This window comes from Dipodomys ordii, unplaced genomic scaffold, assembly GCF_000151885.1.
Source record: "Dipodomys ordii isolate 6190 unplaced genomic scaffold, Dord_2.0 Scaffold40, whole genome shotgun sequence".
In the NCBI taxonomy this organism is placed as follows: Eukaryota; Metazoa; Chordata; class Mammalia; order Rodentia; family Heteromyidae; genus Dipodomys; species Dipodomys ordii.
The window spans coordinates 11427411-11441815 of record NW_012267256.1 but is presented as its reverse complement, the minus strand read 5'-3'; the positions used below and the strand labels follow the sequence as shown (position 1 = coordinate 11441815).

Sequence of the window (14405 nt, the reverse complement as noted above, 5' to 3'; positions counted from 1 at the left end):
GGAAGGTGGCTCAGTGGTAGAGTGCTTGCCTTGCATGCATGAGGCTCTGGGTTCGATTCCTCAGCACCACATAAGCAGAAAAAGCTGGAAGTGGCACTGTGGCTCAAGTGGTAGAGAGCTAGCCTTGAGCTGAAGGGCTGAGGGACAGCGCCCAGGCCCGGAGTTCAGGGCCCACAACCGACCAAACAAAACAAAAACAAGAAACTGAAAACCCCCCAAAACAAAACAAGCCCTAGCTATCGGGGAAGCTTGGGAACAGGGTAAGGATGATAGGAACAGATCAAGTTGCAAAGGGAAAATGTGCTTAAAGCAGCCAGGACCCTGAGCTTGTGAAATGTCACTCACTTTATTTAATAAGCCTTTGTGAGTTACCGTGTTGTCTCTTCATGTGGGAAAGTGCTTTAGTCATAAATGAGGCCAGCTTCTAATTAAGAATCCGTTGTGTTTTTGCTCACATGGACCTTGGATCACCTCAGAAATTGCCTACGTTGAATCTGACTCAAGTGTCTTTATTTTTTTCCCCCCTTATTAGGATCCTGGTTCACCGACACACCCCAAGAAGTCACTTTCTTCCTTTAATGACTGTTGGGGTGAGGCCTGTGCTGAATGGGCGTATAAGCGTGCACAGTCAGGAAGGTGGCCCACGGGGAGGGTGGAAGAGGATCTGCCCCCGCCCCCCCCCCCACTCAGAGGCCCAGGCACAATGCTTACGTTGTCCTCCAGGTGACCATTGCAGCCTGGCTGGGCCAGCAGCAACTTGACGATCTCCACGTGCCCGTGCTCGCTGGCACACATGAGGGCGGTGGAGCCTTCGTCGTCCTGGATGTTGACATCAGCCCCACAGGCCAGCAGGCCCTTCACCATATCTATCCGCCCGTGACTGACTGCGAGCATGAGGGCCGTCTGCCCTGCCTGGGGGGGAAGACCTGGCTTTAGAACCGTGTGATTGACACGTCGAGGGGAAAGCAGAACTGTGCACTAAGGAAGGGCGGTAAAGGGATTGGTTCTTTACTCACTCCAAGGACCTGTCTCCATCTCCTGTCTCCCCAGGAGAGACTTAAGGATGCCCGCGTGTCCCGGGGATGTTTGGTCAGCAAGGACTGCCCAGTGGTGCCTGGACTGCAAGCCCGGCAATGCTGCTTCATTAGCCCGGCCTCATCAACCTTGTCTACCATCACCAGGTGAAGCCAACATAGTGAACAGCAGCACTGACCTGGCTGGCCTTGGCGTTCACATCCCCACAGCCGAAGAGTTCCTCCACAACCCGCATGTCCTTCTCTGCCTCCACGGCCGCCAGAGCGGCCAGCATGATGGGGGTGTACCCAGCCTTGTTCTGGTGATCCACGTTACACACGTCTGCAAGCAAGGACCTGCGTTAGCAAGGAACTGTCTCCTACCAGCAGCAGATGGACGTGGGGACTGGAGGTACAGGGGTTTGAGAGGAACCCCAGAATGCCTCAGGGATGTATGTTTGGTCTTTTCCCCTAGGGCCTGCAATGGCATGGGGGTTTTCAAGAAGTCTGAGTCGGTGCTCTGGAGAATAAACACTAAGGTGGGATGTAGACATTCAGCAGTTCACTGTTTCGTTTCGTAGGATTCCTAAAGGCAAAGCTCTAGCGCCCTGACTTGTAGCTCTAGCACCTGTGGTCTGAGAGGAACAACGCAGCAGCAAGACCTCTAAGAAACTGCTGGGGACTAGTGGGCCCATGTGGGCAGCCCAGTGCCGTAGCTCACACCTAGAATCCTAGCTACTCAGGAGGTTGAGATCGAAGGATCAAGGCTTGAAGCCAGCCTAGGAAGGAAAGTTTGTGAGACTTTGATTTGAAATTAACTACTAAAAAAAAAGTGCTGGAAATGGAGCTGTGGCTCAAGTCACGAAGTCTAGCTAGCCTTGAGCAAAAGGAGCTCAGCGATAGTGCCAAGGTCCTAAGTTCAAGCCTTAGGACTTTCCCCCTGCCTCCCCCGCCCCCCAAAAATACTAAAAGAGGGCTGTAGGCATGTTTTTACTATGGACTGTCTGAGGATTTGGGGGAAGCAAGGAGGAGGAGGAGAAGGGAAAAGGAGGGGAAGAGAAAGAGAAGAAAAAGAAGGCAAACAGAAGAGAAAGGATAGATCCGATTGGCTTTCTCCTCTACGTCAACCCAAGAACCTCAAAACAAAGTAGAAAAAACAAGAATCAGGCAGTCGGATCAAGAGACAGTAGAGGAAAAACTGGGCAGTTTCATGGCATCTTAAAGTGGATGCCAACATCATGCCATCACTAATTAGACTGAGCGACTGTACATCCTGCTTTAGCCAGAAGACAGAGGTAAAATAACTTCTAAGTAAGTTCAGCCACTATGTACACTGGGCTGCTGCACTTTGTTGAAAGCTCTCCTATCCCTGCTATCTCCTGAAATGGCAAGTTCCCGTTTTTATTCACGTGGTTCAGCTATGATGACAACACTTACTCTGAGATCTAGTCTGATTCTCCAGTATTTCGTGTATTTGGGGAGAAGAAACAGTGATGTTTCTACCATGGCCTTGCTTGGTCCCTCTCCTGATGAACCACTCACTTCTGTAACGTGATTGGATGGTGGTCTGGGTACAAGGACAGCCCAAGCAATGCACAAATGCAAGAAGAGCTGGGACTCTGGATCTGAGCAGGCCTCTGTCCCTGCGATCAGACCAGCCAAGCCCGTGTGATTCAGCGCAGGAGCAAATGTGAGTTTATTACCAGGCATCCACTTCACGTCAATGCAGCTGACACGCAGCAAGAAGATCTCCCAAACCTCTTTTCAAAAACATCTGGAATCTGTGCCCACCCCGTTTTGTTTAAGTTTCAAATCGTGACTCAGAAACAGGCTTCTTGCCATGTCATGTAGAAGAGCAATGAAAGGGTTTTAGGAGGCCCAGAGGATTCGGGAGTAGATTTGCTTCTCTGAGATGAGTCAGGACCTGCTGCTGGAGGAAAGAAGGGACAGCCACCGCACCTGCATCCAGAAGCAGCTTGACGATCTCGAAGTTGGAGTGGGACACGCTGTAGTGGAGGGCTGTGTTCCCATTGCCATCCGCCATGTTGATGATGTAGCGGAGCACGGCGGGGGAGACAGCATCAAAGGCTGCGATGTAGTCACCCACCATGGCCGGCACCGCTGACTTCTGACTAGACACTCGGAACCACTCCTGCTGGAGGGTGTTCAGGCAAAATCTCTGCCAAAACATGGAGCTGCCATTAGTTCTTCTGTGTATAGACCAGCAAAAAGCCCAAGAAACCTGACCTTTTGTAGTCAAAAGCCGTGGGTTAGGATCTGCTCTCCAAAAGCTACCTCAAAGCTGGCAGCAGTGGCTCACACCTGGAACCCTAACTACTCAGGAGGCTGAGATCCAAGGGTCATGGTTTGCAGCCAGCCTGGAGAGAGTCTTAAGTCCAATTAACTGGGAAAATGCCAGAATTAGAAGAAGCAGGTCAAGTGGTAGAGTATTAGCCTTGAATGAAAAAGCTAAAGAGTGAGAGGCTCTGAGTTCAAGCTCAAGTACTAGCATACGCGTACACACACAGAGAGAAAATGACAACTACAGAATACCCCCACACAGCCCAAACACCAACCTGCACCATCTCTGATTTTAATCAGCACACATGACCTATTCTAGTTTCCATAAGACAGGCCTCAGAGCACCATGTAAGGCAAATAGTTCCAGAGCCAGACCCCAGAGGTTCAAATCAGGATAGAACCCAGGGAAGCTACTTATTCTGCATCACAGTTTCCAGGTCTGAAAAAAGGATAATGCCTCTCTTCCAGAGTTGGCAAGGAGGTTAAAACACTCCAGCTGCTAATCGCATGGAATTTGGTTGGTCTTGAAAATGATTTTCACAGATACCAGGATGAAAGTATGCAACTCCCTCCGACCAACTCCAATTCCTTCAACTCCTCCACCACACTAGGCTGAGGGATCATCGTGTGGAGACTGCTAGTTTGGGCTCCAATCCCAAATGCCAATGTTCCACCATGGAGAGAGAGGGAACCCAAAAAGGTCTGCACAAATTCCATTTCTCATTGAGATCATCGGTCTCTGATTATCAGCCCCACTCTTGACTTCTTTAGACAGGGGGCTTGCTTCATGGATGAGCCACTCAAACTAAGGCCCAATGAGGTTCAAGGTGGATTAGATAGAGCCAGGGCTGGGGAGGAAGATGACAATGCTTGTTTCATAACCAGTCACATGTGCTTTCCAAGTTGCAGGCTGTATCAGAGAAAGATAGCCTATATCAAACCCTCAGCACCCAGGAAGTCTCATGCCTGATTCTACCATTTCCATCTGCTCAATCATATTTTGTGTTACTTGGAAAGAGTCTTGGCCAGGAAAGAACTGGTCTTAATTTTTCCTTCTCTTCTCATCCAGATTTCTATTTCTTTGGAGTCCTCACACAGAAAGAAAGGAAATACGTCCTCTCCCTTTCAGGCCATTGTAATTTTAAACACTTTGACAATGAATGAAAACTCAACCAGCAAATCAATATGTAAGTCACAGATGACACGCTAGAGAATTCAGAAAGGCCATATACGCATTACGATTCTAGGATGGTGGAAAGAAAGAAAGAATGATTATGGCTACTCAAGGTGGGATCCCTAAGGCACCAGTTTTAAATTCGGGCTGCACCTAGTGGATGCTGTGACATTTACTGGTTTCACCACTGTGATCAAGGGAGAGCCCAGGCACTAGTTGGTACGGATGAGTTTTAACCAGCAGTGCCTTCATTTGACTAGGAACTTAATTTACTATCACATTTTTATCAATGTCACATGCTCCTTTTCTTTTCTGGTACTCTGACAGACTGTCACAACTCAGCTGGCTCTCATGAGTCAGTTTCCATAGCAGTAGAAACAAATAGAAGACACCGAGTTAAAAAAAAAAAAACATGCACATGGCAATACACCATGACTTAAATGGATCTTACCCTAGATAGGGATACTCTAGCTTTGGTCCAGCTAGTCTAATCTAGTAGCTGCTGCTCTAGATAAGGCCCAGTCTTGAAGGTCTGTGCTCTGAGAGGAGCTGGGTGTGAGGTCCCGCAGCTGTGTGCCCTTGTGTATTCTGCCTCTGCTGTGATTGGTATTGCAATGGTATTTGTCACACAAGAGGAAACCGCTCCAGGATTAGATAATTCCTCATAAGTACATTTTTTTGTGTGTTGGTCATTTGTGGGGCTTGAACTCAGGGTCTGGGGGCTGTCTCTGAGCTCTTTTGCTCAAGGCTAGTGCTCTACCACTTTGAGCCACAGCTCCACTTTTGATTTTCTGGTGGTTAACTGGAGATAAGAGTCTCATGGACTTTTCTTGGTCAGGCTTTGAGCCACAATCCTCAGATCTCAGCTTCCTGAGTAGCTAGGATTACAGATGTGAGCCACTGGTGCCTGGCTAATACATCATAAGTCAACTTTTTCACCAGTTGTTGCCTTATTTAGCATTTAGATGTTATAGCAAAGTGAACTGATATGCAAAGGTTCAAATGTATATGATTATCAAACCACATTTTTTCAAGGCTTTAAAGATGGAGCTGTCAACCAACTTGCTGCTCTAGCCCAGGGAAGTGGATGTACTCCCAAAACTCCTTGTGAAAGAGAGTCACAAACATGGTAATGGCAACAGAACCACCATTGCTATAGAAATGTCTGTACCATTCCTATCACCATGGCAACCACAACCTCTGTGCTCTCAGACTGTGCAAGGACACGTGCAGTTATCATTCTGTTTAAAAGCGCTCAAGGACAGTGCCCAGGTGCTGAGTTCAAGCCCCACAACCTCCACCACCAACAAAATAGCCAGGCACTTGTGGCTCACACCTGTAATCCCAGCTACTCAGGAGGCTGAGATCTGAGGATGGCAGCTCAAAGCCAGCCCAGGCTGGAAAGTCCCTGAAACTTGTGTCTCCAATTAACCACCAGAAAACCAGAAGTGGAGCTATGGCTCAAAGTGATAGAGCACTAGCCTTGAGCAAAAGAGCCCAAGGACAGCACCCAGGCCCTGAGTTCAAACCCCATGACTGACAAAAGTAAAAAAAAATACAAACAAAAATTGTGGGCTGGGGCTGGGAAGGTGGCTCAGTGGTAGAGCCCTTGCCTTGCATGCATAAGGCCCTGGGTTCCATTCCTCAGCACCACATAAGCAAAAAGAAAAAAACCGGAAGTGGCATTGTGGCTCAAGCGGTAGAGTGCTAGCCTTGAGCTGAAGAGCTGAGGGACAGCGCCCAGGCCCAGAGTTCAGGCCCCACAACCGGACCCCCCCCCCAAAAAAAAAATTGTGGGCTAGGAAAGTGTCTCAGTGGTAGAGTGCTTGCCTTGCACACATGAGGCCCTGGGTTCGACTCCTCAGCACCACATAAGCAGAAAAAGCCAGACGTGGCACTGTGGCTCAAGTGGTAGAGCGCTAGCCTTGAGCTGAAGAGCTGAGGGACAGCGCTTAGGCCCAGAGTTCAGGCCCCACAACTGACAAAAACAACCAACAAAACAACAGAAATTGCTAGGATGCTGCTCCTGGGCCTAGAAGGTTCTATGGAGAGAAGCGGCGCAGGAAGAAGATGACTGCAATTAGTCCTCCTTTCTGTATGTCAGTGTGTGCCTCACATGCCTCCACCCTAAGAAAAGTACAGGGTGGGTGAAGGATAGCCAAAGTTGGGCCCCAAGGAACACCCTGGGTGCTTTGGGGGCTGGGCAGCACGGGGCGTATCCTGCCACTCATACCACAAATAGTTCAGGGAGATGCACCAGGCTACAGCAGCCTGAGCAGCTGCCGAGCCCTGAGTCTGCGCAGACAGGGCACACCGCCTGCTTGTCATACTTACCATATCTTTGCTGGTCAGAGCTTTGGGATCATTGATGTTATTTTTCAGTAAGTTGCAGGCAGACAACATCTTTTCACTTAATTCATACCTGAAAGGGGAGGAGGGAAGTGACGTGAGCTCAGGATGGGCCACAATTCAAGTCGTTTTTACCTCAACTCACACGTACCTTTTCTCTGAGCCAGTCTAGGCTGCTGGTGGTGTCGGCTGGGTGTCTCTCTAGGCCTGTGATTCAATGATACCACACAGAGCCATGCACCGCCAGCCAGAGCTCAAAGTCTTTCCCTAAAGGTAAATCTGCCCACTGAGAACATTATTATGGTCTCGCATCTGGAGAATTGTTGTTCCTTGTGTTAGAGTTTTGTGTTTTTGCAGTGTCTTTGCAGGGCCTTGAACTGGTAAGGCAAGTGCTCTATCGCTGAACGTCATCTCCTGCTGACTGTTCTAAATCCTTTAACATATTTTCACTCTTACAGTGTTAGGAGAGGTCTAAATTACCATGTACTATCCGGTAGGTTAACCAGGAAGCCACTCAGCTCAACCTATATCTGGCAAATATAAAAGTGTGGTTTTTTTTTAACCCATATGAAACCTTAAAAATCACATTGGTTTTAAATCCTTTTATACAAGTACTTAATTTTTTTTAAAATCAGGTGATGTATGCTAAACAAGTTAAATATCAATAAAGCTGTTTAAAAAAAAAGCAGGTGACATTTCAAACCATCTGAAAACAATTGGCAATATAAATAGAAACACTCACCTGGAGCAAGAAGCAAATGTAGCAAGCTGTCATTTGCCCAATGGAACAGGAATGTTTCCTGAATTGTTCTATTGATAGTTTACATAATGAAAAACCACACTGAAGTTTTCATCTTTTCCATCGTCTCAAATCCACACTTACTAACAACTTAGTCCCTAAAACGTATTGCATTTTTAGGGACCTTGTAGCCTACCATCATGTCTGACATTTTATTTCAGCTGTTAATTATGTTATTCCTGTATCCACGATATTCCTGATCACTCAGGGAGCAATACATGTAAGATGACACACATCATCTTACAATAAAATGAGGCCAAACACGTGTTTACAATGCACACAACAGTTCTGTACTAGCTATACCAACATTGGCGTTGAGTGAAATGGTTAAATATAAAATCTGAACTCCTAAAACAAAGAAGGGTGTTGGTCACCAAATTTTCCCAATATGTCTTTAACTATCAAGTAAGGTGTTCAGACAATGGAAATTGTAAGAGACATAGTTCTCCGTGTGAAATTCAAGTTTCAGATAAAGAAGATTAGCCATTGTGTAATTCTCTTTGCTACTCTAGGAGGCCCCAGCCTACACTTGTATTTATGAACATCTTATTCAGATGTGTGTGTCTCTGTGGGATAGGTAAGACCAAAGAGAAATAATTGTGCAATTTCTGAGACTCAGATTCTATTGCCCCAATGCACTAAGCCTGGGGGAGAGGGGAGAGGGCCGGGGGTGGGGAGGGTACCACACCTCTCTCTGATTTCCACCTTCTCAGGTTCACATTCTTGAACCTGTGTTTCATCTTCCACCCTGGCAGACTTGAAACCTTCATTATTAATTGCATGGTGCCCTTCCGCCATTCCCTGAGTATCTTCTTCGTCCTCCTCTTCCTCCTCCTCCTCTTCTTCAGGAGGATACTCAATGACATCACATTCATCATCTGACTCGGAAGAAGAGCTTTCATCTGAGCTGGAATCATCACTTGAAGTTGTTTCATACCTAGGTGGCAATTTGGGATTTCAGGAGATGCAAGGTGTGCCCAGAAAGACTCAGTGATAGAAGTTTCTATGAAGGCAAAGCTGCTGACTCCCTCCAGTGGTTTTACGTGCTGCACTTAAGAGATTCAAAGTAAGCTCTGTCTGAATGTGGTGGGTTCTGAATGGGTTCTGGCTTCAAAGGGGCCACCTGGACTGGGCACCTGTGGCCTGTCATCCTAACTAATCAGCAGGCTGAGATCTGGGAATCGCAGTTCAAAGCCAGCCTGGGCAGGAAAGTCTGTGAGACTCTCATCTCCAATTGAACACCAAAAAAAGCTGGAGGTGGAGCTGTGGCTCAAGTGGTAGAGCATTAGCCTGGAGCACAAAAGCTCAGGGAGAGCAGCCAGGCATTAGGTTCAAGCCCCAAAGCTGGCATATACCAAAAAAAAAAAAAAAGGTTTTTGGGGGTTTCTACCATGACACCAGCTGGTATCATATACATCTAGTTATCTGAAGAAGAAAAAAAAGTATGGCTTAGTATATACATTTAGAAGAAACTTAGGGAAACAAAATCTGAAGTTGCTCAGTTCTATTTCTTTCTTCATTTATTCTCCCACAGTCAGGGTGAATAGATGACATCATCTATCAAGTCATCATTAATGCATGTGCTTCAAAATGTCCAGGGCCCTAGCACTAAAATAGAAAACAACACACAACACACAGATTTGATAAACAGGAACCATCACATTAAGCCTCAGTAACTTCCTCTGGCATAAGTACTTCTTTTTTTTTTTAAATTTTTAACTCTGCAGTGTTGCCTTCTGGTAAGCAATTGCTTTGGAATTGTAGGATGATAAACAGGTGGAACTATTTCTTGAGAAAAGGAATACATAAAATAGCCAACACCCATTCTATTTTAGAAAGAACGGATGGCCTAACTGCATTACTCTTTCGTGTGAAAGGCTCACAGTTCGACCATGGGAGCTAATCAAGGAAAAAGCACCCGGTGCTGGAGTGGAGGATGAAGTACTCCATCACTGGGTGATAGAGTGCTGCTCTCAGCCTCCTCCCTTCACCTACTGCTTTGTGATGAAGAGGAACGGTGTTCAGGTCAGAGGACAGATGCCAAGTTTCAGCTTCATTAGGTAGCGTTGGAAAGACAGCAAGAAGAGGGAAGAAGAGAGCCCAGATGGACCTTTCTGAGGAGAATCTTTCATCACCAAGATGTTGGCAGCAGCTCAGAACAGGTACCTTGAAATATGCCTTCACTAGGTAGGAGGCAAAGGAGACAGACAGAGAACACTGTACTAGCAACACCATCTTCCCTTACCCGCCATTAATGCCCACAAACTGAAGATTCTTCTTGGTGCCATTCGAATCTTTGTTCCCATCCTTCTTCTTCATGATGGACTTCAGTGTGTTTTCATTATTTGTACATACTGTGGAAAAAGGAATCAGGGCGATTAGACCTGACCTAACTCATAGAAGATATGAATAGCCGCCCTTCCTGCTCAAGTCTGGACTCCCTCATCCCCGTATTTGTGACTGTAGATTTGGGTATGCACGTGTGAGAAGCTTGTACAAAATCCAATGGACACGTGTAGTGTGTTCAAAGAAATACAATTCTGGGATGGGAAGGTGGCTCAGGGGTAGAGTGCTTGCCTTGCATGCATGAGGCCCTGCGTTTGATTTCTCAGCACCACATAAACAGAAAAAGCCAGAAATGGCGCTGTGGCTCAAGTAGTAGAGCGCTAGCCTTGAGCTGAAGAACTGAGGGACAGTGCCCAGGCCCAGAGTTCAAGCCCCACGGCTGACAAAAAAACAAAAAAAATATCAAAGAAATACAATTCAAAGTTCTAGGACTGTTTCTTAAATGAGGGAAAAAAATCAATTGTACTTCCAGGTATCACAAAACCAGTGAAAATTGGTTTTCTTTGTTTACAAATTGCTTTACTGTTTACAAAGTTATGTTGCATCCTTTTTCATCTTCAAAAAAGCATTTAGGTCCTAGAAGAAAGAATAATGGCATACGTTTTCCTCAGCTGATATAATCTAGAAAATGTGCTAGAACGAATGAAACATTGTTTACCAGATTCCATAATTTGTCATACCAAATACATTTTCTTAAAGGGCTATACTGCCTACTTTCTCTGGTCATTATGTGTGTGTGTGTGGAGGGGAGTTCTAAGGGTATTTGAACTCAGGACTTGGTGCTCTTGTTCATCATTTTCACTTATGGATGGCACTCTGCCATTTCAAGCCAAGTCTTTAGCTTTGCTGATTCATTGGAGATATGAGTCTGATTTTTCTGCTTGAGCTTTTTTTTTTTTTGTCAATTGTGGGGCTTGAACTCTGGGCCTGGGTGCTGTCCCTCAGCTTTTCAGCTCAAGGCTAGTGTTCTACCACTTGAGGCACAGTGCCACTTCTGGTTTTCTGGTGTTAATTGGGGATAAGAGTCTCATAGACTTTCCTGCTGAGACTGGCTTTGAACCGTGATCCTCAGATCTCAGCTTCCTGAATGGCTAGGATCATAGGCATGAACCACCAGAGACTGGCACGTGTACTCTCTCTCTCTCTCTCTCTCTCTCTCTCTTTCTCTCTATGTTGAAGTTATTCTAAGCTTACCTTCCAAACAATTACATAATCTTTCTTCAAGGCCAACTTGTAAAGCACACCTCACTCAATGGACTATGGGAAGTGTTGGTCTGTCATCCTGACTTGAAGACTGTGGGAACTTACCGTAGAGGCCTGTGGCTATTTGGTCATCAGTCAGGTTCACTGGGGCCAGCATATTTTCCTGAGACAGGAAGCTGTTTTGGCTGCTGAGTGGCTTCTCTTCTGTAGCCTCTACCTTGTACTCAGGCTGGGACGTCGGCATGCTTACCAGCCCTCCTGACTGAAGGCCTCCACACTTACAGCTATACTCCAAATTATTTCCTGCCAGGAAAGAAAAGGTAGAGTGTGTGACTCAAAGCTCTCGCTTTGTCTACTGATCAGCAATGCACACCTTCCTCCTCTAGTTCTTCAGGCCTGCGAGGGTGGGAGAGGGGGCTTCCCAGTGATTCCCTTTTCAAGTCCACCTTCAACACACATGGTCAGTACTGCATGCAGGCCTCCAAACAATAGATAATGCCCCACGACCTGACGTGTCCCTTGATTGCAAATCGGAAGCATCCAGCCTGGTAAGTGGCATTTATTTTCCTTTCCTCCTCAATTCTTCATTATTCTGAAATGATTAATCTCTAAAAGATCTCACAAGCTTCTGAGGCTAGAAGAGCCCTTCTAGAGAAACTCATTCACTAGGCATTTTCCTCTTCATCATCCACCAGTCCTTTGTTAATGTACACACATTACTTTGGCCACTACTGAAAAGTTACACATACACAAGTTGGCAAGAATGCAGTTATACCATACTTTATGGGTAGGGACAGGTTCTGAGAATGCATCCTTTGGTGATTTTGGAGTTGGGTGACACCTTCATGGATTTATACCAGTTCCAAGGGTGAGAACATCACTGAGCGGTAAGTGGCAACACTGTTCACTGTTGACAAAGCAGGATTATGCAGCATATGACCACACAGAGAGCCCCTTCTCATTATGAGCTTCAACCATGGTCAGAAAACCAAGCTTCCTCTCAGCCCTTCTACCCACCTGCACCGCAGTACTGCACAGTGAAAGCCGGAGAACTTACAACTTCCATGAACATAAATATTTCACCATATAGCTCTAAAAGAAATAACTCTAGCTGGGTGCCAGTGGCTCACACCTTTAATCCTAGCTACTCAGGAGGCTGAGATCTGAGGATCACAGTTCAAAGCCAGCCTGGCAAGGAAAGTCCGTCAGACTCTTATCTCCAACAAACCACCAGAAAACCAGAAGTAGCACCATGGCTCAAGTGGTAGAGTGCTCGCCTTAAGCTGAAGAGCTGAGGGACAGCGCCCAGACCCGGAGTTCATGCCCCACGACCAACAAAAACCACAAAAAAAAAAGAAGAAAAAAGAAATAACTCACATGCCATTAACACTAAAACTGACAAATATTTTTAGAAAAGGTAATTTATGATTATTATATATCCAGTCTATTCAAATTTCTCCAGTGATGTCATTTTAAAAATCCCCCAATCTCACATTTTATAGGGCATTTGACTAGTCAAATGGTTGCTATGGGTTTTGTCAATCCTTCTTTCTTCTTCTTTTTTCTCTTCCTTTTTCTCTTTCTCCACCCCACTAACCCATCTCCTTTCATGCTGGTACTGAGGCTTGAACTCACGTCTTCGTGCTCTTGCTTTGCTTTTTATTGACATAGTTGGCCTTCTACCACTTGAAAAATGCCTCCAATCCATAAGCTGTCTTTTTTTTTCTTTAAAACCAGTTCTGGAGCTTGAACTCTGGGCTTGAGTGCTGTCCCTGAACTCCTTTTGCTCAAGCTAACCTGCTACCACTTGAGCCTCAGCATCACTTCTGGCTTTTTTTGTGATTAATTGGAGAGTCTCACATACTTTGCTGCCTCAGCCGGCTTCGAACCATGATCCTCAGATCTCAGTCTCCTGAGTAACTAGGATTAGAGGCATGAGCCACCGGTGCCCAGACATAAGCTTTCTATTTAAATAAAAATGTTTTAGCCTGTGAATCCACTTGCATCTGTTCAGAACATTCCTAGCAACCTGTTACCTGCTCCCCACCTCTTCTAGCTAATCTCCCCAGCCGAGGCCAGGACTCAGTTTTGTAAACTAAGTCTTTTCCCCTCTACATATATACTGGTACCAGGATTTGAACTTGGGGCCTCAAGCTAGTTAGACTTGCTTCCTCAGCTGGTGCTCAACTATTTGGGTTATGTCACCAGCCCAGACCTTTGTTGGTTATTTTGGAAGACGGCCCTAAACAGACTTTTCTGCCTAGGCTGCCTTTGAACCACAATCCTCTGAATCTTAGTCTTTTGAGTAGTGAAGATTACAGGTCTGGGCCACGGGGCACTCGGCTTTAAACGAGGACTTTTTAAAGTCCCTGCACTCCTAGGCCAATTGCTGACAAGTCCTCTATAGCGAGCCTGGCTGCGATGGTGGTTATGGTCCTGCTCAATCCTCCCACTCCAAATGGTGTTCAGAGTTGTCCGGGACTCTGTTCCTCCCAATTGTCCTTCCTTAGGAGACTGTGTATGGTGCCTGAAATTTCAGCTCCTTCATGATAAAGTGTCACCCGTGCTCTCTGCCAGGCTGATCCCCAACCCTCTTCCCCCCCACAGTATTTTTTTCTAGGATACCATTCCACAGATCTCTTCTGTCCGTTATGTCTAGATGAAAGTTTGCCCCTCCCTGTTTGCTCAGATTCCCATGTCCGTCCTGGGCAATGTAAACTCATTGAGTCCCTTCTCCTGTTCCTTGTAAGGGACCTGAGTGGGGGGGGGCTCTGGAATAATTCTTTCCATTAAGAAAAAGGGCTTCCAGGCCCAAAGAAACATAGGTCCCATGGTTTCCCTTATTTGCAATAACTAGTATAAGTCTAGGACAAGCAGAGTAAGTCAAAAGCTATGTACATATGACCATGTAAGATGATGTTAAGTGAAATGAACACCAAGATAGGGACACAGGTGTTTTTTTCTTGCTTGGTATTGTTTTAAATGTACTTATAATGTACTATGTGATTTTTTTTGTTTCTTTTGTTTGTTCTTCCCCCACAGTATAACCTGTTGTCACTGTTTGATTCCGGTGCCCTGCATCTTATATATACAATTTTCTAATTTGGGGAGGGGAAGGGAAATAACAAAATGCTGAAATAAGGATACAGGTTGACCCATTGTAACAATGAGATGTATAAAACACCATGTTGAAAAGAAACTTTACAATGTGGCAGAAACT

At 45.9% G+C, this 14405-nt stretch overlaps 1 protein-coding gene across 1 annotated transcript in view; it reads right to left on the bottom strand.

Annotated features, from left to right (window-relative positions):
• The window catches only part of Kank1 (KN motif and ankyrin repeat domains 1), a 180147-nt gene that overhangs the window by 3181 nt on the left and 162561 nt on the right, over positions 1-14405 (bottom strand). Inside the window, exons 5-11 of the mRNA XM_013018406.1 lie at positions 11291-11488; positions 9882-9990; positions 8325-8573; positions 6823-6910; positions 2973-3192; positions 1214-1356; positions 712-912 (exon numbers count right to left, since the gene is read on the bottom strand). Of these exons, the coding sequence (XP_012873860.1) occupies positions 712-912; positions 1214-1356; positions 2973-3192; positions 6823-6910; positions 8325-8573; positions 9882-9990; positions 11291-11488 (1208 nt within the window). The remainder of the gene's footprint in view (positions 1-711; positions 913-1213; positions 1357-2972; positions 3193-6822; positions 6911-8324; positions 8574-9881; positions 9991-11290; positions 11489-14405) is intronic.